The 27247-nt window shown below is 44.6% G+C and overlaps 2 protein-coding genes across 4 annotated transcripts in view; both read right to left on the bottom strand.

Moving 5' to 3' along the window:
- Nucleotides 1-2877, bottom strand: part of LOC106610987 (fibroblast growth factor receptor-like 1) — a 70407-nt gene extending 67530 nt beyond the window's left edge. Inside the window, exons 1-2 of the mRNA XM_014210759.2 lie at nucleotides 2792-2877; nucleotides 2458-2657 (exon numbers count right to left, since the gene is read on the bottom strand). The gene's annotated coding sequence lies outside the window, so the exon portion shown is untranslated. The remainder of the gene's footprint in view (nucleotides 1-2457; nucleotides 2658-2791) is intronic.
- Nucleotides 2878-5838: 2961 nt separating this feature from the next.
- LOC106610988 (lateral signaling target protein 2 homolog) overlaps nucleotides 5839-27247 on the bottom strand; it is a 59772-nt gene continuing 38363 nt past the window's right edge. Inside the window, exons 2-14 of one of the 3 annotated variants that reach the window (XM_045723503.1) lie at nucleotides 23601-23741; nucleotides 20368-20505; nucleotides 11770-11972; nucleotides 11576-11665; nucleotides 11355-11444; nucleotides 11161-11262; nucleotides 9468-10955; nucleotides 9077-9175; nucleotides 8609-8772; nucleotides 7179-7289; nucleotides 6941-7042; nucleotides 6724-6827; nucleotides 5839-6621 (exon numbers count right to left, since the gene is read on the bottom strand). In XM_045723503.1, coding sequence (XP_045579459.1) covers nucleotides 6490-6621; nucleotides 6724-6827; nucleotides 6941-7042; nucleotides 7179-7289; nucleotides 8609-8772; nucleotides 9077-9175; nucleotides 9468-10955; nucleotides 11161-11262; nucleotides 11355-11444; nucleotides 11576-11665; nucleotides 11770-11972; nucleotides 20368-20505; nucleotides 23601-23741 — 2964 coding nt within the window. In that variant the 3' untranslated portion in view covers nucleotides 5839-6489. Of the gene's footprint in view, nucleotides 6622-6723; nucleotides 6828-6940; nucleotides 7046-7178; nucleotides 7290-8608; nucleotides 8773-9076; nucleotides 9176-9467; nucleotides 10956-11160; nucleotides 11263-11354; nucleotides 11445-11575; nucleotides 11666-11769; nucleotides 11973-20367; nucleotides 20506-23600; nucleotides 23742-27247 lie in introns of all 3 variants that reach the window. The other 2 variants (XM_014210762.2, XM_045723504.1) reach the window with 2 other exon arrangements.

Here is a 27247-nt window from a genome sequence, read left to right as displayed (position 1 = left end):
GCGGACCAAAGTGCAGCGTGTGTGTTTTCCACATTTTATTTACACTGTGAAACTATGCAATACATAGACATAAACTAAAGAACAAAACAACAAACCGTGACGCAGAGTCGAAACACACACTACTCAAAAAACAGTCTCCCACCCAGGTGGAAAACCCCCCCACTTAAGTATGTTCTCCAACTAGAGACAACGAGGACCAGCTGCCTCTAATTGGAGATCATCCCAAACAAAACCCCAACATAGAAATACAAAACTAGACCCTGACAACATAGAAATAGAAAACATTGAGAGAGAAAAAAAACGTCATACCCTGACCTACTCTACCATAGAAAATAACATATTTCTATGGTCAGGACGTGACAGTACCCCCCCCAAAAGGTGCGGACTCCGAACGCCGAAGACTGCGGGCCGTCCCTGGAGGTTCCGGACTGCGGGCCATCGCCGGAGGTTCCGGAACTGCGGGCCATCTCAGGAGGTTCCGGACTGGGAACCGGAAGGCTGCCTCTCGTGCTTCCCTTGTTGCCGTGCTCTCGCTGCCTCCACCTGTTCCCATGGGAGGCGCTTTTCTCCTGCCCCTAAATCCTCCAAAGCCCTGGATATACTCCTTATCTCCTCAATAGTCCACTGGTCCATACCACGCTGCTTGGTCCTTTGGTGGTGGGAGATTCTGTCACGGTTGTCGTAAGGAGAAGTGGACCAAAGTGCAGCGTGTGTGTAATTCCACATTTTATTTACACTGTGAAACTATGCAATCCATAAACTAAAGAACAAAACAACAAACCATGACGCAGAGGTGAAACATACACTACTCAAAAACAATCTTCCACAAACCCAGGTGGAAAAAAACCCTACTTAAGTATGATCTCCAATTAGAGACAACGAGGACCAGCTGCCTCTAATTGGAGATCATCCCAAACAAAACCCCTACATAGAAATACAAAACTAGACCCTGACAACATAGAAATAGAAAACATAGAAAAAAAACCTGTCACGCCCTGACCTACTCTACCATAGAAAATAACATCTTTCTATGGTCAGGACGTGACAATAACTGCCTTAATTTTGCTGGATCACAGGAAGAGTAGCTGCTGCCGTGGCTCAGGGATTTCACCATGAGGCCAATGGTGACTTTAAAACAATTACAAAATGTAACAGATGTGATAGGGGTTATCTGAGGATGGATCAACAACATTGAAGTTACTCCACAATACTAACCTAAATGACAGACTGAAAAGGAAACCTGTACAGAATAAAAAATATTCCAAAACATTCAACTTGTTTGCAATAAGGTACTAAAGTACAACTGCAAAAAATGTGTCAAAGAAATGTACTTTATGTCCTGAATACAAAGCATTATGTTTGTGGCAAATCGAACACAACACATCACTGAGTATCACTCTTCATATTATCAAGCATGGTGGTGGCTGAATCATGTTATTGGTATGCTTGTCATCGGCATGGACTAGGGATTTTTTTTTAGGATAAAACGGAATGGAAGAGTGCTATGCACAGGCAAAACCCTAGAGGAAAACCTGGTTCAGTCTGCTTTCCAAACAGACATTGGGAGACAAATTCACCTTTCAGCAGGGCAATAACCTAAAACACAAGGCCAAATAGACACTGGAGTTGCTTACCAAGATGACATTGAATGTTGAAAATCTATGGCAAGACTTGAAAATGGCTGTCTAGCAATGATTAACAACAAACTTGACAGAGCTTGAAGAATTTTTTTAAGAATAATGTGCACATGTTGTACAATCCAAGTGTGCAAAACTCTTAGAGATTTACCCAGAAAAACGAACCGCTGTAAACGCTGCCAAAGGTGATTTTAACATGTATTTACTTAAGGGTGTGAATATTTATGTAAATGAGATAGCTCTGTATTTCATTTTCAATAAATTAGCTAAAATGTCAAAAAACATTTTTGTCCCTTTGCCATTATGGGCTATTGTGTGTAGATGGGTGAGAGAGAAACAATATATTTAACCCCTTTTGAATTCAGGCTGGAAAAACAAAATGTGGAATAAGTCAATGGGTATGAATACTTTCTGAAGGCACTGTATCTGTGGTCAACATGGCACACACTCATTAAAGTTATGCCTCCCTCACAGACTGCCCCTAATGTTTAAAAAAAATACTACAAGTAAAAATGAATATTTCTTCTCTGAAACACAATTGTATTATATTGTATAATTGTCACCATTTGCATTCATTAATTACTGTATATAACATTTTACCATATCTAAAAATTACACATCATGGCAAATTAATTGAATAGTAATTATATCCATATAACTGTATAGGTAAACATCCAATAGATAACAGCCGATCATGTCTTATTTTATAGTAAATTAAATAAGTAATATTTCTATGAACTATTGCCAACCATTTAATCGTGTGAAAAAGGTCATATGCCCTGTATATTTTGCACAACAATGTTTTTTATGAATGACATACCTGAAGTTTCCAGTGAATGAAGTTAACCTCGTATCAGCCTCTTTATAGAACACTTGTTACCCATTCTCATAGAAGTCCTCGCAGACTCCATTTATTTATTGACAGTGGCCGGTTTCATCGACGCTTTCTTACCACCACTATAATTAATGATCGCTGCATGACTGTATATCCATTCAGCATCGATCGGCTATATGGAAAAGCTGTAAATCAGACAAAGCATACAATCAAATGCGTACATTTATCACACATGGGTATCCATTAAAATGATGAATTAACTTCTCGACAAACTGAAATGTTAGATCGTTTTTAAAGTCTGTATCCAATCTGTATTTACAGTAGACTCTACTTCATCGACTGCGAGATTTAGCAGTGCAGAGAGCTGTATAATCCCAGCTCTCAATTTTGGACCAATCACATATAAGGACTGGGTAACTATCAAAATTAACTCTTTATTTCTCACTATCACGATTCAATAGCCATTACACGAGTCAAATATGTAGTTGTATATGCCTCAATTTAAAGTTGCCAAAATAATCCACAGTAATTTAAAACAAATGCAGTGGCTGACAATCAGGGGTTGGGGTAAACGTCACCCCTGTAACAGATCTAGGATAAGGTTTCCCTCCCTAATTCCTGACTTTGACCATTAGGAGGAAAAATACAACACTGACCTCAGATCAGCATTGAGGCAACTTTATCCTAACGCCAGAAGAACAAAACAGAGTAGACTTTCAGCAACGCCCATAACATCAATTTATTAAAAGGAATTATGAAAAGGAAACATTTGAATTGTTAGGGGTGAGTTGTGTTAATGTATGGATAACATACTGAAGAAACCCTGTTTCGACCCCAGGAAGTAATAGGGATCCTAATAAATACTAAACAACTGCATACTATCAGTCAGATATCAGCCAATGAGGGATGAAATGAATAGGTGTTCCCACCCAGTGGGACTGGAATGTATCTGCCCTGAGAACGTCACAAGAGACATGTTCCAATGACATGAAATCCTTTTGGATCATGTTGTGCTTGAAGGCGTCTACACTCAAGTGCCAAGACCGTATGTATCAATGACGAGTTGACAAATGTCGCACCTGCCTGAGAGAATAACAATCACATGTATAGTAGTACAAGACAGAAATGACGATAAACACTTATTCAAAGAGGAAGTCATTTAATTTATGACATTTAAATCATATTATTTCATTTTCCCAATGTTCCACATAGCTCTTATTATTGAAATGTAGCTAGCCTTTACAAAATAACAACAAGCTCTGAAGTAATACGATGTCCAGTCATTGAATTACTGCATCATTCCTTTATACAGAAAAAGGAGTAATAGATTTATACATTTACATAATTTCCTTTTGTTCTTTATAAAATTAAAATGACAATCTCTTAAAAGATTTTATATTATCCTCAATAATAATAAAACTTGTAGAAGTAGTGAGTGGTTAGACAAGATGAAGCCTGAGAATTAGCTTATAAAACAGCGCAGATTTGATATAACTGGTGCGGCCTTGAAGTGTGAAAAGCCATGGTTGTTTGAGACAGTTATGTCAGATTGGCCATTCCTCTATCCACATCAACTCCAACTCATTCTCCATTGTAACCCAGATGGGGAAGCGTTCGCTCCGCATCAGAGATGACTAGAGGAGGGAGCAGGAATATGATGATGTAACAGTAGAGGAAGTGGTTATCAACTGGGAACAGTACAACATTGTGCAGAGAGGTATGGAGACAATGTATATAACCAGATTAGGATGTAACAAAACATTTTTAACAACTTAATGGTATGAGACAATATTTGTAACATATTCTAACTGATTTCACTACAGATCACATATGTTTCTGCAACAGCAGCTGGTGTGTAACCAAGATAATGAACACCAATGACCTGCTTAGTGTAGTAGGAGAGTTGTGTCTCTGTTCTCGTGACACCTGTCTAGATAACTGTGCTATCAGTGCTACTTGACCATTGTTCACCTAATACCTTGTTTGCACTATTGGTTAGAGCCTGTAAGTAAGCATTTCACTGTAAGGTCTACACGTGTTGTATTCGGCGCACATGACAAATAAACTTTGATTTGATTTGATCAGTGCCACCACTGAGAGTTAAAATATTACTTAAGATAAATGTGCTTTGGAACAATATACACAGAATGGAAAAAAACAACATTGCTGCCTTAACCAACTGATGGGAGACAAGCCTCATGAACCTCTAACTAGTATGTGATATGCACTCCATGATTCTAACAATCACAGATAATCTTGGTGCTGATGTGTGGTAGGAAGTTACAGTCTCTCTCCACTAGAGGGCATCCAATGCCTGAGAGAGTGACTGATGTGACCACATCAATCTCAGAGGTTGACGAGTTACACAGGTTAAGGTTGGGGTGGGTAGGGAACAAGATAAATCATTAAAAACATGACATGTTATGACTGAAAGAGCAATGGCCACTGCCCACATTGTTATTAAAAGGCCAGACAACTTACCGTAATTTCCGGACTATAAGCCGCAACTTTTTTCCCACGCTTTGAACCTTGCGGCTTAAACAATGACGCGGCTAATATATAGATTTTTCTCGAAAAAAAACACATTCTGTGACGTGCTCAGTTTTTTGCCGGCATGAAGCTTTCATTAGACCAATGAAATTGCCGAACGGGTTAAGGTCAAACAACTTTTTTGTTTACTGTTTAGATTAAATCGAGCGCTCTCAAACTTCCCATCATTCTGATTACGGTAGTCATTTTGCCACCCTCATCATGGCAAAGACACGGAGAAATGCATATGATGCAGATTTCAAGTTGAAGGCGATTGATAGTGACCAATGACTTTCTTGGTAGGCTACTGTTTACTGCAAATTATTTATTTTTTGTTACAAGCCGTGTTTCGTTAAAGCCTATTTATTTTTGTTACAAGCCGTGTTTCGTTAAAGCCTGTGTAAAGTTAATTTGTTTCAATGTACCGGTAGGCACCTGCAGCTTATAGACATGTGCGGCTTATTTATGTTCAAAATATAAAAAATAAATAAATTCAGTGGGTGCGGCTTATATTCAGGTGCGCTCAATAGTTCGGAAATTACGGTAAGTGTCCTTTGAGACACTGTCGCTAAAATCAAAATCCCATGTCTTTAAACGATATAACACATTCATTGCCGTTTAAAGCATTGGTGAAAACTCCACACGTTTCCGTGGGAGGAATCTATACCTAAACCATTCTAGGAGTAAATCTCTTATTTTTTTTGCTTCGCTGATAGGTAGCCTGGTGAGGATTGCTTTCCCCTCCTCATCATTACAGCATCAGGAATTACATGACAAACTAAAATTAAAACCTTTAGAGCCATTTTGGCCAAACAAGCGAGATCAGTGGTGCAGAGATTATCATCACTATCAACATAATTATCTTTAATTTACATGTTTATTATGACTTACATTCTTTAAATTAACATAGGAGCCCTGAGAGAGCTCTGGCACAAGTGTGGGAAGCCCACTAAAGCATAGGACATGATGTCAGAAGGCCTTTTTTATACACAAGCAATAAAACAGAAATGTTCCAAAGGCTTTCTCTCCCTCTTCAGCTTCAAACAGCCCCAGAAGCTGTTCCTAAAGCACTGGACCGGTCCAGAGTAGCCTTGCAACATGCCAGTACAAAACCCTATTTCCAGTCGGTTGTTTTCTTTCTTCTTCCTCTGCCTCCACAGACAGGCATCAGTGAGTCAGAGGAGGAGGACAGCATAGCATCAGGCGCCGTAGGTCCCTTTCAGGCAGCAGTAGCATCTCAAAAATAACAGAAAGGGTATAATCATAGTTTATGTGCCTTCACATCCGACCTTATTTAATCTCTCTGCGCTCTCATCCATGTCCTCCCTATTTCAAAGCCTTGCCTTGCCGTGCAGTGTGATGAAGTTGATCGTTAAGGTCGCTCTGTGCAGTTGGGGATTTACTTTGAATATAGCCTCATATCCCCTGGATATGCTTCTGTAGAGGCAGGGGGCAGGGAGGCGGGGGAGTCTGTTGGTACAGCAGGGGTCAGATGCCAGTCTTGTCGCTGTAGAACGGTGTGACGTGGAACATGTAGCAGTGTGTACACACCCTAACGGGCTTCACCTGGCCGTACCGTGGTAACGGGGCTGAGTGGGAGGAGCAGCGAGAGCAGAAGATCTGAAATGACACGTAGAACAAACAAGGTATATTTGATTGTTTACCATTTATTTTACGTAGTACAATACTTAAAGAGATCTGTGCAGGTGGTCTTTGTGTTACCTTGCCACAGCTCCTACAGTGGTGCTTTCTGCGGATGACAGTGAAGGGGGCCTTACAGGTGATGCAGGAGTCACATTCCTCATCAGGAACCCAGTCTGGGGGATCTACAGGGGAAAAGCATAGGCACATTAATAGTGGTGCTTATTTATTCATGCGTCACTGTGCATGCATGCATATGTGTGTATGTGATTTTTGAGGAGAAAGGGGAGGTGCTGACCTTCGAACTGTTCCTCCCGGGCCTTGGCTGCCAGCTCAGAGGAAGAGATGGTCTCCTGACAGAGAGCACAGTCCTCCAGCATGGCGCTGCGCAGCCCTGGACCTGCTGAACCACACAGAGCACAGCTGTGTCATAACCATGGTCATTCTGTCAGTATACAGTACATTACAGAATAACATGCTGGGAGAAGTACACTAAGATCCTTGGCATTACTGCAAGTCAATATAAAGATTCCCACCTTTCTGCTTGTCATTGTCCCCCTGCTCAGAGGTAGCCATGACTTCAAACAGTGTCTTCAGAATGCTTCGAAGGTCAGCCGCGTAGTTTGTCTGCAGTTGGTCAGCAACACCTGGGGGTCAAGGGGTCAAGAGGAACCAGTGAGATGCAAGGAAACTGTGGTGCAAATGTGGTACATGTGATAAGAGCAAAGCCCAGTAGGCTAATGTATTGTGGAACACAGTGTAAAACCTTTGGAGTTTAGTTTATTAGGATCCCTATTAGCTACTGCACATGCAGCAGCTACTCTTCCCGTGGTCCACATAAAACGTACAAATTCATGACAAAGTACTATATATTGGAAAGACACCAAGGGACAACAAAAATACTATTTACACACTATTCATATTCTTATATACAGTTAAATTAGATCTATAGAGAGAGGAGAGGATGTGATACAATATGTTTTTTTATCTTTCTTTTTGCCTGAGTAACCTCTGGTGGCAGAGCATTCCACGACGACATGGCTCTCTGTACATATCTGAGCGACGCATTCAATCTGTTTTTGGTTTGGGTACTGTGAAGAAACCCATAGTGGCGTGTCTGGTGGAGTATGGATGTCTGTTTGAAGTGTATGCAAATAGATTATACAAGTGTTTAGGCATTTCCAACACACACGTTTCCTAGTCAATAGTAGTAGTCCATTTCTCCTCAACCATGAAAAACGATCATGCATGTTGTTGATGTGAGTTCTGTATGTACAGTGAAGGGCAAGATGTGCTGCTTTGTTTTGAGCCCGCTGCAGTTTTGCAAGGTCTTTCTATGCTGCACCTGACCATATTACCGTACAGTAATCAAGATGGGACAAGATCAGAGCCTGAACAAATAGTTGATCTGTGTCAAATACACAGAACATCTTTTTAGAACAGACCTACCTCTCCCCATCATCACAGCAACTGTCAATATGACTTGACCATGATAACTGACTATCCAATGTTACTCCTAGGACTTCAACTTGTTCAACTTGTTCAACTTGTTCAACGGTCACACCCTTTATGTCAAACTCCAGTTGGACGTTGAGGTCTAAGAGGAAGGTTTTAGATGTATTTAAGACCAGTTATTTGGTCATTACCCATTCTGACACTGACTGTAACTCCTAGCTAAGAGTCTCAGTGAGCTCACCCACTGATGTGTAGTCATCAGCCTACATAGTCATTTTAGCTTCTTGTAAGACTAGCGGCAAATCATTTGTAATAAATAGAGAAGCACTATGGGGTGGAGTGAAGAGTGCATACTGGTTAAGCAACAAAGGCATGATTTCATTGTCTTTCAGAGTAAAAAGAAAGAAAAACATGAGAAACAGACTGATTTACCCCATCAAACCACAGCTATACCCCTGGACAGATAGTCATACAGATAGTCATACAAGAGAGAGAGAGAGAGAGATCATACCCGATATGCAGACGAAGAGGCGGTGGATGAGGTCACTGCTGCTGTGGAAGCGCGAGCGGATCTTGTTCCTGGCGGCCATCTTAGCAGCCTGCAGGGCCAGCTGGATCTCATGGTGGTCCAGATCCTCTGACGTCCCTGAGCTTGTGGTTAGACTGCTGACAGGGCTGGAGGAGAGAGGGGGAGCGCACGTGCAAGAGAGAGAGTGAGAACGGGAGAGAGAGATCCAGTGAAGGGAGAGGGAGGATGGAGGGAGAGAGGAGGTACTGTCATATTGTCATTCTTATAAACACAGAAACACTGTTCACCAGCATATTGTGTACTGTACTTCAATATGCATCGTACTATAGGGGTTTTGGTTGATTTCAATCTCAAAGTGAGTGAAATAGAGATGAGCAAGGGTTATAGTAATAACATAAGCTGTAACATGGGGATGTACGAAACAGAAACACACACACGGCCAGTGGTTACCTGGCTGTGTAAGCACTGCTGGACAGACTACATGTGGTGACAGACACACTCTCACAGTCACTACTGGAGACTGAGCTGAGAGGAGAGTCCTGAAAAAAACTGGGAATAAATCATTAAATCAAATAATAAACCGATAACATATGGGCAACATAAAACGGGATCTGTGAACATTATGATAGGCACAAAAGTAGCATAAAGCCAAGTGCAAATAGCAACTAGAACATAAAACAACAAGTGGATGACAAGTTCTGGGTTCAATTAGCCAGAGAGACGTGGAGGAAGTTTGCTTTCCACAGATATGTAAATGACTGTTGTTGAGGCCTACCTGCTTTGAAGGGGAGCACTGATAATACATCACCCAAACACACACCTATAGTACATTTGCTCATACCTAGTGTTCTTCTTGCTCTCTTCCTTGGACTCCCCGTCTGTCTCTCTGGTTCCTGTCCTGTCCCTTCCCCCGCTGGCCTGAGGCCTCCTCACTGTCCTCCACTGGTGGACACAGGGCTCTGGGGCTCCCCTTACTCCATTGGGGCTGCTGTCCTGGCCCAGGCCCTGCTGAGATCCCGGGGCCACCACCACCAGGCACTTGTCACAGCGCTGGTCCCCTGCCTCCTCCCCTGGAGGAGGCTCTAAGGAGCAGCGGGAGGAGGGGGGCATCAGCTGGGGGGGAGAGTCCCCCTTCCTATGTAAGTTGTGTCCTGAAGAGGCCAGGCAACAGGCAGAGGACTGGATGACAGAGCTGTGTGGAGGATGGGGCTTGCAATGTTTGTCCAACCCCAGGTCCATCCCCAGCCCTGTGTTGTCCATGGTGAGGGCGTCATCATGGCCGTCTTCACAGCTGCCGCAGCAGACACAGGAGTTGAGCAGGCAATGGGTGGCCACCAGGGGGCCGCAGGGCTCTGTAGCTGAGGAGGAGGGGGGGCGGGGCAGGAGCAGCTTGTCCACAGCCAGCTCAGTCAGGCTGGGGGAGCCGGGGTTGAAGATGACCGTGGCCGAGAGCTTCATCCCTCCCATACGGTGTGCAATGACTTCAGCAGTCTCGCCCCCCTCCAGACCCACCTCCCAGCCGTTAGTGTAGGGCAAGGGCTCCAGGCCGGGGGTGGGGCCGGGTCGCTTGGTGTTTGGGCACTGTGTGGGCAGGTTTTGGGGCTGCTGGGACAGATCTGACTGAGCATCAGTGGACCAGCCATTCCTGGTTGAGTCTGTCAGGGGGCCAGGTCTGCGGGGCTGAGGCAAGGAGGGCTGAGGGGCTTTGGAAGGTGAGGTCAAACGGCTGCTGGTCACAATGTCCCCTCCTGCATCCAGGTCCTCCATGAAGAAGACTCTGTCCTCCTCCTCATGGTAGAGACCTGTCCTTCCCCGGCCCACCAGGAACCGGAGGGGGGAGGCCTCGGTGCTGGATCCCCCGCTGGAGCCCCCTCTGTTGGGGCGGTGGGCCGGGGACTGGCCCTGGCTGGGAGGGGACAGCAGCGTGGACATCTCATCCCCCACACGGTACACCATCATGTTGAGCTGTTCGATCTCCTCCTCATCATATTGCATGGAGCAGGCCAGGTCTGCCTCCTCCACCTCCTCACACAGAGAACTCTGCTCCTTCGCCCGCTTCACCTCCTCCCACTCCCTGTCCTCCTCCTCCTGGATGTGGGAGATGCACAGAGACAGCACCTCCTGTTGCTGCTCTCTCTCCTCCTTGCTCCCCTCCTCACCAGTGTCGCTGGTGGGGCTGCTGGATGAAGGGAGGCCTGGGGCGATGGTGGGGGTTGGGGTGGGTGTGGGGGGGCACTCAGGGACCAAGGGGAACTCCCCGTCCTGAGAGATACAAAGGCTCCGCTCCAGCGTCAACAACTCCTCCTCTGACAGGGTCTGCAGCAGGTCCCTATGGGAATAACACAACCTTAACAACATGCTTACCAGCCTAAAATGATCACTCAATGAGGATAGTAGTGGCCCATGACCTTTAGATTGTTTGCCCAGGTTCTTGAGATTGATGTTCAAAAGATTGTTGTGAAGAATGACAGAGCTATTTTCTACCTATGATTAAATACAGAGGACAATCTATATGTGTATCCTCTAAACGGTACCTGATCTTCTTCAGTAAAGTGCGAAAAGGCCGGAGGAGCTCAGACATGTCCTCTGGTTTCCTATCCAGGTTGAGTGGACCTTCACCGTACACCACCAGACCACTGAGGGAGAGACAGGGGGATTATAAAATGTTATTAGTATCAGAGAGTTCTAGGAAGAAGAGGAAGATGGAGACAGAGGAGAAAACACTTACCACACAATGGCTAGTCTGGGGATTGTAAACATCAGAGCGGGTTCATAGTCATCGATCATGTCTTGGCTGAGATAGCCCAGCTTGAGCGCCCTGAGACAAAAACAACAAAGATGAGAGGATGTGAAATAATATTGGCCAACCATTTAAAAAATGTACTAAACCCTGCATCTCCTGTGACATCACTCATCTCTATTCCTCTGTTGCCCCCCCATACAACTCACCTATCCACAGTCTCACAGAAGAGCACAATCACCTCCTGCTGAACATAGTATTCTTTGGGAGACTTCACAGGCACCATGGCTGACACATAGCTGACAGAAGACAATTGTGTAAAAAAAAATACGTAAATACAGTCAAATATGTTGTTGTTGATGATGATGTCCTAAAGTTAAAGATGTTCATGTCCTATAGCTACCTGAGCTCAAACTCAGCAAAGAGGCTGTCGAAGTGGCGCAGTGCATCCCTCATGCGGTCGGTGTAGAAGTTGAGGTCTCTGAGGGCCTGGTCTCTCGTGATGTTTCGGACTTCCTCCAGACTATGGGTCAGGTCCTTGGCTAGAGGCCTCATGGCCATGCTCTCTATCTCCCTGTTCATGATGATGGAGCCTGCAGCCAGACACTACACACAGAGATGGAGAGAGAAGGGAATGACTTGTGTTATTTAACAGTTCTCTTTCAAGTATTCATTTCTGTATTTCACTTATGGGATACGCCCTCAGCGTATTCGTCAGAAGCCTTTATTACACTACGCCAGCCATGATCGGCTGAACGTCGAGACATGTGCGTCGTGGAAGGGTGTCCCTCCTACCCTATAAAAGGTCCAACGCAGCGTCTCTGAGTCATTCAAACACCTCTTCTCGCTTTTCATCAGAAAGCTTATCTCAACACGACTGCATTTTCCAGAACTAGCTAAACTGTACACAGACGTGACCTTACAACTCGCTCGCCAGGCACTATTCTCGGGACTGTGCGGTGGTGACAATTTTAATTTTCCTTCACCATTGTTAGAGGAAAATTATTCAAGGGAGGAATGGGTACAGCTAACTCGTTCACGACCAAGTTAGCTGTATCCAAACAGTGACTAGTCGTTAGGAAGCTAGCCACCACGCTAGCTAGCTTTTGTGGTTTTACTTCGAAAATACAAGTTTTTACTAGCTACACCAAGCTATCTTTTCTAACCTCTGTTTTATCTGGCCATCACACTGAGTGCCACCATCAGAGATAGCTAGCGATTATTAGGTTATCGGATTAGCTTACCACGCTAGTTTTTTCCCTGACAGCTAAAAAGAGAGCATTCAAGCTACGGCGACAAAAGCATGTCCCACCCCAAATGAGGAGAAGCTCCCGGAACGAATCTGCTCCTGTGGAAACAAGATATCGGCCAAAGACACCACTCGGTGCGCTCTGCTCGCCTTGGGCTGCAACATGCCCAGGAAGCCTCCCCCGGCTCGTGTCTATACTATGCCCTCTTCACTGTGAAGAGCCTCCATCGCAGGCTACCACGCCAAGCTAGCCTGAGTCAACAGGACCCTAACATGGGGGCCGGTGTCCCCGATGGCTCACCAGTGGTGATGGATATCCCCATGGGGAATTGTGGAGTGACGGCTAGCGCTAGCTGGGGCGACCAGCTCGACGCCATTGCTCCGCTACTGGAGGACTCCAGCAACGACCTAGCGGCCTCCCTGTCGGGTTTCCTGATTGGAGACGATAATGACTGCACAGGGTTTTCCCCAACAGCCTCCTTTTCGGAATCATCGGATGGAGACGAAGACTTCTTCATCCTCTCAGGCCAGGCCACCAAGCCTCCTGCCGGGGGAATCTGAAACCGGACATGCAGGACGTGTGCAAACGCGCTGCAGATAAACTGGTAATTCCCTGGCCCAATGCAGTAGCAGAGACAACCATGTCTCGCTACGAGGGTAAGAGGCTACCCAAAGCCAAACTGGCGGCCAGGGAATTAATACTAGTCTTCCCAGAATGCCTGGAGTAGGTTACTCGTACCTGGAGTACACCTTTCTCCTCCAAGAACCCTGTCCAATGTGGGTCGGTGTTGGACTGTGTTGTTGGTGGCTTCCCATCTACACCCCAGCCAGAAGTCCTCCATGACCTCAACTGGCCCAACCTTACCAACCAAGTATGAGCGCTTCCAGTCCACTGTGACAGAGAAGGTCTACAGGTCGGTCGCAACAGCGGTGAGGGCTCTCAGCACCGCCTCCATGCTCTCGGCATACCAAGCTGAACTACAGGAGGAGCTAGCAGTCACACTGGACCCAGGACTGTGGGATGAGATCTATATTGCCAAAGACCTCAACCTGCGTATACTTAAAGCCGCTGTCCAGGCGTCAGGAAGAGTGATGGGGCTCATGATATCCCAGGAGAGGGCTCGATGGCTCAATCTATCCACGGTGTCTGGCCTAGCGATGTCCCCATCGCCAGAGAGGCGAGAACAGCCTCCCCCAAGCGCAGTTTTATCTCCTCCACCAATCCTGAGTTTGTTCCAGGGTGCAAGTTCCCAGGCACCTCAGTGTTCTTTCAGGCGTACCGGGTCCAAGTCGGTGATCACAGAGTACAGCCCAAAGAGGAGAAGAGACGATGTTCAGGTGGATGCTCCTACAAGGCCCCCCTCTTGTCTCACAAACACTCCCCAATGTCAGTTCACATAAAAAAATGGAACACTTGCGCAACCAGGCTACAGGCCAAGGGCGCAGTTAGACATGTTGTTTCTCACAAAATCAAAAACAAACAGGATGCCTCCCTATAACGCCACCAGAGGGAGCTACCGCTCCTTCTGTGGTGATAGGCAACATGAGCGCTCTCCCGCTACGAACCAGCCGGACATACGCAGTGCGTCGCAGGGTGCCGTACACCCTCCCCCTGACAGTGGGTGCTGCTGCACCGTCTATGGGGGGAAGCCCGGTCAGCCCTCTTTTGGAGCGGAGAGAGAACTGGTTGGCATGCACAGTGTCAAACTGGGTACAGGGCACGATAGACAGGGGATACAGACTAGAATTCGCTGTCACCCCGCCTCAATTCAATGGAATCATATACACTCATCAGCGTGTGTTCTCAGGAATCAGCGTGTGTACTCCGGGAGGAAATCACATCGCTAATAGGGAAAAGGGCAAAAAGAATTGTTCCTCCCGAGCAAAGCCACTGTGGTTTTTACTCAAGATATTTCCAGGTTCCAAAAAAGGGGGGCGGCATACACCGACCCTAGATCTACATGTTCTGAACAGGCACATGAGAAAGTACACGGTCAGAATGTTGACACACACTGCTCTGCTACGTTCTATGCACCCAGGCGACGGGTTCGTATTCGTCGACCTGAAGGACACTTACTTTCACATCTCAATATACCCTCCTCACAAGAAATATCTCAGATTCGCTTTTCAAGGCGTAATCTACGTATTTCTGGGACTCCCTTTCGGAGTCTCACTGTCACCTCGTGTCGTTACAAAGTGTACCGAGGCAGCCATAGCCCCACTCAGAGAGAGGGGCATTTGGCTGATGATGTACAGTTGAAGTTGGAAGTTTACATACACGATAGCCAAATTCATTTAAACTCAGTTTTTCACAATTCCTGACATTTAATCCAAGTAAAAATTCCCTGTCTTAGGTCAGTTAGGATCACCACTTTATTTTAAGAATGTGAAATGTTAGAATAATAGTAGAGTGATTTATTTCAGCTTTTATTTCTTTCATCACATTCCCACTGGGTCAGAACTTTACATACACTCAATTAGTATTTGGTAGCATTGCCTTTAAATTGTTTAACTTGGGTCAAACGTTTTGGGTAGCCTTCCACAAGCTTCCCACAATAAATTGGGTGAATTCTGGCCCATTCCTCCTGACAGAGCTGGTTTAACTGAGCCAGTTTTGTAGGCCTCCTTGCTCACACACACTTTTTCAGTTCTGCCCACACATTTTCTTTAGGATTGAGGTAAGGGCTTTGTGATGGCCACTCCAATACCTTGACTTTGTTGTCCTTAAGCCATCTTGACTTTGTTGTCCTTAAGTGAACTTTGGAAGTATGATTGGGGTCATTGTCCATTTGGAAGACCCATTTGCGACCAAGCTTTAACTTCCTGACTGATGTCTTGAGATGTTGCTTCAATATATAAACATAATTTTCCTTTCTCATGAAGCCATCTATTATGTGAAGTGCACCAGTCCCTCATGCAGCAAAGCACCCCATAACATGATGCTGCTACCCCCGTGCTTCACGGTTGGGATGGTGTTCTTCGGCTTGAAACCCTCCCCCTTTGTCCTCCAAACATAACAATGGTCATTATGGCCAAACAGTTCTATTTTTGTTTCATCAGACCAGAGGACATTTCTCCAAAAAGTACGATCTTTGTCCCCATGTGCAGTTGCAAACCATAGTCTGGCTTTTTTATGGTGGTTTACTTGTGTCATGCACAAAATAGATGTCCTAATCGACTTGCCAAAACTATAGTTTGTTAACAAGAAATTTGTGGAGTGGTTGAAAAACGAGTTTTAATGACTCCAATCTAAGTGTATGTAAACTTCCGACTTCAACTGTAGATAGACAATTGTCTGTTGTGCACACAATTGAGACAAGAGGTCTTAGAACACAGTCAGCTACTATTGGAACACCTGGCATCGCTAGGTTTCAGAAAAAACACAGTAAAGAGCGTTTTGATTCCCACGCAATCTCTTTCCTACGTTTAATCCTAGATTCGGTATAATTCAAAGCTCGCCTTTCAGTGGAACGTATAAGTATATTCCAATTTTGCCTAGCACTGTTTCTCAGAGGGAACCTAGTCTCTTTCAAAACATGCCTGAGGCTGCTAGGTTTGATGGCATCGGCTTTAGTAGTCATCCCATTAAGAATATGAGAGGGTTTCAACGCTGGTTCTCTTCTCTAGGTCTGAGCCCAATGTCACAAACATCACATGTACAGATCTCCATAGACTGCATGGTAGCACTGCACTTCTGGAAACACCGGACATAAACTGCCTGGAGCTCCTTACAGTGTCCCTAGCATTAAAGTTGTTCCTCCCATTTCTGGTGGGTCGCCATGTTCTAGTCAGAACAGACAATGCCACTGTTGTGGCTTACATAAATAAGGGCGACTGATTATGTGGAGCAGTGTGCATCTCCAGTTACCGAGAGCTACTCATGTACCAGGAGTACTGAATCTTGGGGAAGATTTACTTTCCAGGGGGAACCCTCTACACGGAGAGTGGAAGCTCCACCCAGAGGTAGCCAATCAGGTTTGGATGCACTTCGGCATGCCAGCAGTGGAACTTTATGCATCAATGGAGAATACTCAGTGTCCACTGTTCTTTTCCGTGAGGGATCGGGATGCAACGATGGGAGTGGACGCATTAGCGCATGAGTGCCCATGCTTCCTCTTGTATACATTCCCCCACAGGCCCTGATTTCCCCTACCCTAGCCAGGGAGCAGGAGAAGGGTCTATCTCGCATGCTAATAGCGCCACATTGGCCAGAGAAACACTGGCTAGCAGAGATCACTCTACTCTGCAGCCATCCGTGGCCACTCCCCCTGAGTCGGGACCTACTATGCCAGGCGCGAGGGGAGATTTTCCATCCTCACCCGGAACGGTTGGCACTCTGGGCCTGGCCCGTGAACGGTTCAACTTGAACACTGCCGGGCTTCCTCCAAAATGTAATTTCAACTATTCAGAGTGCTAGAGCCTCATCCACCAGGTCCCTTGATAATTGTAAATGGCGCGTGTTTGATGAATGGTGCACTATATCACAGACAGTGCCATTCCAGTGCTCTGTCCCTGTAATCCTGTCGTTCCTACAGGAAATATTAGAAAAGGGAAATGCTTTTGCCACTGTTAAGGTATATCTAGCAGCTTGTCGGCTTGTCATGAGGGTTTTGGGAACACGACAGTGGGGTAACACCCCCTTGTCGCCCGTTTTATGAAGGGTGCCCATCGTTTGCGTCCGGTGTCCAAACAGCTTGCCCCATCATGGGATTTATCAATTGTTTTGGATGCTCTATGCCAACAGCCTTTTGAGCCCCTGGATCAGGTGGAACTGAAGATTCTTTCATTTAAGACTGCGCTATTACTAGCATTGGCCTCCGCCATGCGAGTTAGTGTCATTCACATTGCACTCATCACATTGCACTCATTCACAGTGCACTCGTTATGTGCACCATTTGCACCTGGTAACAATAGGGTATCATTGCGGCCTAACCCAACCTTTACCCCTAAGATTATTAACCCATCTTTGAAATGTGTCTTCTCCTTGGGCTGGTAGCTTTTTATCCCCCACTGTTTTCCTCTCCGGTACATCAACAGTTACATATGTTGTGCCCAGTACGCGCTCTCGCATCTAGATGGACAGGACGAAGGGATTTAAAAATGTGATCAGTTGTTTGTTTCATGGGCAAAACCTCACACAGGTAATGCGCTCACTAAACAACGCCTCTCCCACTGGATAGTGGGGGCTATCGCTTTTGCCAACACAAGTAAGGGTCTTCAGTCTCCTGTTGGCCTACGGGATCATTCCACTAGAGGAATGGCTACGGAATGGCTACATACTGTTTTACGTGTAGGATCTTCTGAAGGGCAAAGCCCATGTGTGTGATATATTGCACCAGGCAGTCGGTTGTCAGGATAAGCTTGTCTGGCAATACGGGAGTCATATATATATAATATACTGCTCCAAAAAATAAAGGGAACACTTAAACAACACAATGTAACTCCAAGTCAATCACACTTCTGTGAAATCAAACTGTCCACTTAGGAAGCAACACTGATTGACAATAAATTTCACATGCTGTTGTGCAAATGGAATAGACCACAGGTGGAAATTATAGGTAATAAGCAAGACACCCCCAATAAAGGAGTGGTTCTGCAGGTGGAGACCACAGACCACTTCTCAGTTCCTATGCTTCCTGGCTGATGTTTTGGTCACTTTTGAATGCTGGCGGTGCTTTCACTCTAGTGGTAGCATGAGACGGAGTCTACAACCCACACAAGTGGCTCAGGTAGTGCAGCTCATCCAGGATGGCACATCAATGCGAGCTGTGGCAAGAAGGTTTGCTGTGTCTGTCAGCGTAGTGTCCAGAGCATGGAGGCGCTACCAGGAGACAGGCCAGTACATCAGGAGACGTGGAGGAGGCTGTAGGAAGGCAACAACCCAGCAGCAGGACCGCTACCTCCGCCTTTGTGCAAGGAGGAGCAGGAGGAGCACTGCCAGAGCCCTGCAAAATGACCTCCAGTAGGCCACAAATGGGCATGTGTCTGGTCAAACGGTCAGAAACAGACTCCATGAGGGTGGTATGAGGGCCCGAAGTCCACAGGTGGGGGTTGTGCTTACAGCCCAACACCGTGCAGGACGTTTGGCATTTGCCAGAGAACACCAAGATTGGCAAATTCGTAACTGGCGCCCTGTGCTCTTCACAGATGAAAGCAGGTTCACACTGAGCACGTGACAGACGTGACAGAGTCTGGAGACGCCGTGGAGAACGTTCTGCTGCCTGCAACATCCTCCAGCATGACCGGTTTGGCGGTGGGTCAGTCATGGTGTGGGGTGGCATTTCTTTGGGGGGCCGCACAGCCCTCCATGTGCTCGCCAGAGGTAGCCTGACTGCCACTAGGTACCGAGATGAGATCCTCAGACCCCTTGTGAGACCATATGCTGGTGCGGTTGGCCCTGGGTTCCTCCTAATGCAAGACAATGCTAGACCTCATGTGGCTGGAGTGTGTCAGCAGTTCCTGCAAGAGGAAGGCATTGATGCTATGGACTGGCCCACCTGTTCCCCAGACCTGAATCCAATTGAGCACATCTGGGACATCATGTCTCGCTCCATCCACCAACGCCACGTTGCACCACAGACTGTCCAGGAGTTGGCGGATGCTTTAGTCCAGGTCTGGGAGGAGATCCCTCAGGAGACCATCCGCCACCTCATCAGGAGCATGCCCAGGCATTGTAGGGAGGTCATACAGGCACGTGGAGGCCACACACACTACTGAGCCTCATTTTGACTTGTTTTAAGGACATTACATCAAAGTTGGATCAGCCTGTAGTGTGGTTTTCCACTTTAATTTTGAGTGTGACTCCAAATCCAGACCTCCATGGGTTGATAAATTGGATTTCCATTGATTATTTTTGTGTGATTTTGTTGTCAGCACATTCAACTATGTAAAGAAAAAAGTATTTAATAAGATTATTTCTTTCATTCAGATCTAGGATGTGTTGTTAAAGTGTTCCCTTTATTTTTTTGCGCTGTGTATATATATATCTTTTTTTTATTTAACCTTTATTTAACTAGGCAAGACAGTTAAGAACAAATTGTTATTTACAATGACGGCCTACCGGGGAACAGTGGGTTAACTGCCTTGTTCAGAGACAAAACAACCTTTTTTTTACCTTGTCAGCTCGGGGATTCAATCCAGCAACCTTTCAGTTACTGGCCCAATGCTCAAACCACTAGGCTACCTGCCGCCCCTTATATCACATAAGTGAACTACCAAAAATAATACTTAAAAGAGAACTTTAGGTTACGACCGTAACCCTGGTTCTCTGATATTATGAGTGAGGTTATTTCACCAGACCACCCCCTCCTTGCATGAGCGAGGAAGAGGTGTTGCATATTTTTGAATGACTCAGAGACACTGCGTTGGATCTTTTATAGGGTAGGAGGGACACCCTTCCGCGACGCACACATCTCGACATCCAGCCAATCATGGCTGGCGTAGTGTAATAAAGGCTTCTGACGAATACGCTGGAGGAGTATCCCATAAGTGAAATACCTCACTCATACTATCAGAGAACCAGGGTTACGGTCGTAACCTAAAGTTATTTATCCAGGTTAGTCTCAATAATGCTTGTTGTCTATGTGCAACTGATTAACACAAGGAATAATGAGTTAGGCTATATAACGATACACCTTTACATAGTGAGAACAGATAGGAAAAATGACCGTAAACGGGCACGACTTCTTTAAGAGTGCCTATAGTTATTGTGATGTGAGATGATACTGGAGGACATACAGTACAGTACAGTACCTCAGCCCCAAACCACAGCTGTCCTGCCAGGTTGTCATGGCGAATCTCCTCTGGGAACTTGACACAGAAGTCTCTGTTGGCTCGGTCATCAGGGATACATTCATCCATGATCTGGTTGATAATGTTCAACACATTGTCCTGCAGACACATGGAGAGTGACAGGAAAAGTGATTGAATAAATGTACTGAATGAAAAAGGGCAGTCAAAATATATTTTTCTGTTGGGTGAATGACTGGAAACAGAGCAAAAAACCCCACATATTTTCTAATAATGTTTCACAAACTACCCCTGTAAATCCACTAACTAAATATCACCCTCTACATGTAGTGTCTTGAAGACATGTTCCGGACATTTGGCGACTAGTAATTCTTTTTTAAACTTCCCACTTTGGGCTGGATGTGTCAATGTGTAGTTCATATGCATAATCTATGAGCAGAACTACTCTTACATCAATTTGCTACGAAATTCCTAGTTTGAAAGCAACTGTTTTTCTGATATCTGTGCTGCGCCATTTTCCCTACATTTTCCCGCACGTGGGCCAGCAACCTAGCAATTCAGTTCAACCAATTAGCTTCAGCCCCTCGCCATATGAGTGACAGCTAGCAATATGCACCCACAGCAGAGCGAGAAAGAGAGCAATGACGTGGTGCACATACTGTACGTGACGTAGTATGCTATTTTCAGGGACCACTTTTGGCTCATGAGCGCTACTTTCAAAACTACTGGCTAAAAAGGTATACAACTGTGCCGGAGAATCCCTTTAAACAGGGAACAGGCTGAAAACAATTACAGGCCCATGCCCAGAACGGTCCCATGATAGCCCTCAGTCACATCTTAATTCCCCCTCAATAAAAAACACTAAACTAAATCCCATAATTGCAGCGGTGCACACACACTGGCACACACAGTGAGAGCTAATCAACAGCTTGTGTGGCGCTGGCATGTACAACAGTTATAACAATGAGTTACAATGAGCTTTTCACGCCTAGACTCCCTCTCTGTGTGCTGCTGTAATCTGGTCAGGAACATCAGTGAGTCTCTGCTGCCCTCAAGGAGAAAGATTAAAAAGCTTAACCACCGACTCCTTTATTGCAGTGCAGTACTACGTATGTCTTGGCCTGTTCCCAGTCCCCCCCACCAGCCCTGTGTTGCTCTGGCCATGTGTGGTACACTACAGCTAGGGCTAATCTTGACCACTATCAGCCCTCATCACAGAACATGACATTGGGATGATACCTACAATAGCTGCAGAATAGAGAGCTTGCTTTCTCTACACTCCTACCCTCTAGGTTTTGCTTTGCTCAGACCACTTGCCTTCCATTCTGGGGGTCTCAGGTATACAGGGTATTATGAAAGCATGCTGGTAATATTGTGTTTTGTCTTCACAAGATAGCCTACACCAAAATAATTTTCTAATCATGGGATTTTAAAGTATACCAAATATATATTACGCTGCAACTTGAAAAGTGAAAGTCATGTTTCCCATAACTGAGTGTGTAAGCAAAACACTGACTGAGAGAACAAGAGGTAGCGCAGTTTCCCTGAAGCATTGTTATTTTCCTTTAGGGGGAGATATGAAAAGAGCCAAACCAGGAATTATAATTCTCAGTTGCTGAACATGTCCTGCAGTCAGCTAAAAGCCTTTCTTTCAGTTTACGAAGCACATCACAATGCAAAGCTAACATACAGACCACAGCAGAGCGTGGTCAATTTAAAGCTGCAAAATGTAACTATTTGGGTGTGAAATGTGTGTTATAGATCTGTCATTCTCATTGAAACCAAGTCTAAGAAGCGGTAGATCTGTTCTATGTGTGCCATTTCTATGCTTCCCGTTTTTTAAAGTTGAGTTTTTGCACATTTTACTTTCAGTTTTGTACAACAGCTTCAAAACAGTTGAAAATACAACATTTTTGGAAATGGAAAAGATATGTCACAGCAGTTTAGATGGTACAATGATTCTCTACACTACACTTGCTTGTTTTGTCACATAAACTGAAATTAGGCAAACTATTGCGAGCGATTGCTAGCGATTTCTGCATAGTGCATCTTTAAGGTGACAATGAGGGAGCGAAAGACGAAGAGAGTAGGGACAATGAGAGCATGGAATGGAGAAAGGGAGCGATGGAGAGAGAGAAAAATAGGAGAGAGGGAAAGCAGTTGGGGATCAAGCAGTGACCTTATTAGGAGCTTCCCCCCCTCAGGGCCCTGAGTGCACTAGGCTCATTTATGGTGGTGGGCCTGCTAACGATCTCTCAGTCTGCCCCCCTGAACATCACACCAGCAGGCAGCAGCATGGCAGCCTTCAACTCACACAGTCCCGACCCCACACGCCTCACCTAACCCTCACCACATATATGGAGGATGAATGGTATATAAATGTCAAAGTCCCCCGACTCCAAATCGACACAATGGCCTACCATCGGTCATGTGACAGGTCTCAGACAGAGACAAATACAGTACGTTTGTGAGGCAGATAAGCTTCATCTCCTGTCAAGCAGGTTAATATCCTATAGCGGATCTACATAACATTGACATATCAAGTCATACAACAGCAGCCTGACATTCAACCCTTCACTCTGACCCCACACTGCCTGAAAACATCACACCAGGTGTGTCATGATAGCCTCTCTAGATCAAAGCCTTCCAAAGAAGTCACTCATCCAAGCCTTCAGTCCTGACCTAGATAACAGCAACACAACCTACTCACAACCTGATAAAGGCTATCAAAACAACAACAAAATGTGACATGAGAATCAACTGCTTCCACCCCGAGGGACTCCTTATCTCAACTTGTCACTGTGAGCTGGCTTGATTTAAGGGCCCGTCCAATCATACAACCGCTACCATATTAGCCAACCAATATCAGCCATTTTGCAGTTCAAACTCCAATTAAGAGGATCATTATTTTTTACTCCTAACTCAAAAGCATGTCCCTTTAACAGAATCTGCTGGCAAACTCTTGAATTCTTGTAGTAGATTTAAACATTTGAGGTCAATACTTGAACTCTCACTCACTTTGCTTGGCATGGTGGATTATTAAAGTGCTCGCTGTCAAAAAGGGTTATAGCATTACCTCATAAAATGTCTGTGATGGATTTGTATTAATTGATGGAGTTTGAAGTCAAAGAAATTAGAAACACAGCGAAACTAAACTATAAAAGACTTGCCATAGAATTGTGGCCCTAATCCGACGGTATTCAAATCAACCAGTGTCAGTCCCTTTAGATTCTTACCTGACAGGATCTGAACTGGTTGACCAGCAGAGTACACCTCTGAGGGTCCTTCCTGCCATCCAGGCTGTCCAGTTCTGTGGCCACTTGGTTGAGTTCCTCATCAGCATAGTAGAACTGGGCCAGGAGCTGAGGGTCTGTCCTCTGCAGAGATGGAGAGGAAAGGTTAAATAAAGGACTTCACATGTAGAGAGCAGACGTAGAGGTTTTAAATAGTAGGAGATCAGCTGAATATTGATGTATCTAAAACAATAGAGCATTGCACATGGGCATTGCCTCATAGCACTCACTTCTGTCATCATGAAGTACTTTCAGAGGCTAGTTAAGGATCATATCACCTCCACCTTTAAATTGTTTAATTTTTTACTCTTTTTATTGGTATTTTCTTTCAGTTACAGTAAACAATCTTTGAAATACAGTACATTGCACATGTGGTTTTATACATTCGATATACCATGGGAATTTTTTTTGAATGAGGTAGGAATGTATACGACCATAAGTATTTTATATTTTAAGTAATGCTTTGTTAACAAAACATACATTAGAAACAACAAAGTGCACAAAACAAAAAACATGGCTAGTCTTCAAAACTAATAGAAAAATAATAATAATAATACAGGCTAATATTAAACACTCATAAAGGTAGATCAATTAAATAAATCTTAGGTAGGCAGTTTACTGTAGAGTAGAGGGAAATTGCAGCGTCTCTACATAGGTGTCACGACTTCCACCGAAGTCGGTTCCTCTCCTTGTTCGGGCGGCGTTCGGCGTCACCGGTCTTCTAGCCATCGTCGACCCACTTCTCATTTGTTTTGTCTTGTTTTCCTACACACCTGCTTCTCATTTCCCTCATTTAGTGTTGTGTATTTAACCCTCTGTTCCCCCCCATGTCTTTGTGTGGAATTGTTTGTTTGTAAGTGCCACATATTTACTGGTGCGTGTCGGGTTTTGTACCCATGTCGATTATTTCTTTATGCCGTTGGTTTTGAAATTAAACTGCTCCGGCTATTACCTAGTTCTGCTCTCCTGCGTCTGACTTCACTGCCACCAGTTACGCACCCCTTACAATAGATAAAGAAATATTGCCACATTCAGTAGAATTTGTCAGAAGAATCCCGTAGGGTAAATTTTATCTTCTCCAATTTACTAAAGTGTAAGACATCTTTAATCCAAACAAAATGAGAGGGAGGAGAGGGCATATCCATATAAGTAAAATCAACCTTCCTGCCAATAAACTCACAAAAGCTAGGACCAGAGCAGGACCAAAACATGTATTAATGAAGCAGCAGCTTGCCAACACCTGTCGCAAATAAGGTGGACATCTGGATAGACCTTAGAAAGCCTGCATTTAGTCCAGTGAGTGCGGTGTAAAATTTTGCATTGGATCAAACCCTGTTTGGCACAAATAGAAGAGGAGTGGACACGGTACAGAATATCTTCCCATGTGTCATCAGCAAACTCATCACCTAGATCCTGTTCCCATAAAGTTTTAATAGCTGCGAATGAAGGACTGTGAAGAGAGTAAATTTGATCATAGCTATAAGAAATAATACCTTTTACTGTTGGGAATGGTGTGAACAATCCATCAGTGGGAGGGCCCACAGAACGATTGAGGAATTGAGTGGTCATGTCACGGACAAAGGCGCTCACTTGTAGATATATAAAAAAAAAATAATATTCAGAAGGTGAAATTTAGCTGAGATTTGTTGGAACGATGCAAACGTGCCGTCAATATACAAATCATTGAATGATTTGATGCCAAGGCTGAACCACATGGAGAAGGTCTATCTACTAGCGATGGATGGAAAACGTGATTTCTGAGTAGAGGGGCCCTTAATGAATATATTTGCAAACCAAAGTGACGTCTAAACTGGCTCCAGATCTTGAAAGTGGTTTTTACTAAAATGTTTTTGGTATAACTTGAAGTAGTAGAATGAATAGGGGAATGTGCCAAAGCAGCCAGTCAGGATGGCATACATGAGGAAGATTATATCTTCAACCATGCTGGAATGATATGTGGGGTATCTGCACAGATCCAGTACTGAATTACACGCAAGTTGGCAGCCCAATAATAGAACTGGAAATTAGGTAGGGCCATGCCCCCTAAGGGTTTAGTTAGGCCTTTGCAGGAACACCTAGCAGATCCTTGGATTTTTATTATTACACATGAAGTGTGAGATTATCCCATCTAGTTTGCAAAAAAAAATTTTTGGAATATAAATAGGTATGCATTGAAAGAGGTAGGAGGTTTTAGGAAGGGTATTAATTTTAACCGAATTAATTAGACCAGCTAATGATAGGGGGAGTAGTTATCATCGTTCAAAATCTTTCTCCACCAGAGTAAGGAGAGGAGTAATATTTGCCTTAAAAAGATTAGCAGATTTGTTCGTGACATGTACCCCCAAGTATGTATATTTGTTGAGAACTACTCTGAAAGGCAATGTGTGTAATGGGTAGTTACAAGCTGCCGCATTTATAAGTAAAAGCTCGCTCTAATTCAGATTTAACTTGTAACCAGAGACTAGGCCAAATGCATTAAGAACAGATAGCACAATGGGTAAGGATACATCAGGGTCTGAGATATAGAGAAGCAAGTCATCAGCATAAAGTGAGACCCTTTGTTTGATGTCGCCTCTTTACACTCCTGTTTTATGTGTTGGATCTAAATGCAATTGCGAGGGCCTCGATGGTGATGGCAAAAAGCAGGTGAGACATTGGACACCCCTGTCTAGAGCCTCTGGAGAGAGGGAAATAGTCTGAGTGGGTGTTATTCGTTCTGACAGATGCAAGTGTATAGTAACTTCTTATAAAAGTCTATTGGGTACCCATCTGGCCCAGGACATTTACCACCTTACATTGCACGTGTCGTCTCTGAAATCTCTTCCATGGTGATAGGTTCCTCCAATTGAAGCATGGAGACTGAATCAATTGTTGGGACAGTTAGAGTATTACATATTTTTTTTTAATCAAGAGCAGAGGGGTCAGCAGACTGTTCTGAAGTGTATAAAGAGGCATAGAAGTCCTTAAACTGGATATTTATTAGCTGGGGATCCATTGTTGCACCTGTAGGTGTTTGAATTTGAGACATTTGTTGAGCAGAGGAAGACTGGCAAAGTTGATGAGAAAGCAATTTACTTGCCTTTTCAGCATACTCACAGTGAGTATGTCACAACTTAAGCAGCAGTTCCTCAATTTGGCCTGTTGACAAGGTATTGAATTCAGCTTGTAAAGAGAGTCAATCCCTGTACACATTTGGGGATGGTGAGGTAGCGTAAGTACTGTCTAACTGTAAAATACGAGTTTTCAGTTCAGTCTCTTTTTCTTCTTTTTTCTTTCAAAACTAGTGTATGAAATTATTTGACCTCTAATGTAGGCCTTAAGTTTCCCATAGAACAGATGCTAAAACGTCAGGGGTGTCATTAGTAGTTATAAAAACATAAATCTGAGTAGTCAGAAAGTTGACAAAACTTTCATCAGACTGCAATCATGTATTAAAATGCCAAGGTACACGAGGCTCAGTCCCACCACCAATTGATAGGTCTAAAGTCAGAGGGGCGTGATCAGATATGACAATGGAATTGTATGAGCATGAGCGTACAGAGGAAAGAAGTCTGTTGTCCAAGAAGTATTCAATGCGGGTATAAGTGTGA

The sequence above is a fragment of the Salmo salar genome, chromosome ssa09, assembly GCF_905237065.1.
Source record: "Salmo salar chromosome ssa09, Ssal_v3.1, whole genome shotgun sequence".
Classification (NCBI taxonomy): Eukaryota; Metazoa; Chordata; class Actinopteri; order Salmoniformes; family Salmonidae; genus Salmo; species Salmo salar.
Note: the sequence above shows the minus strand (reverse complement) of the source record. Positions and strands in the feature narration are given on the sequence as shown.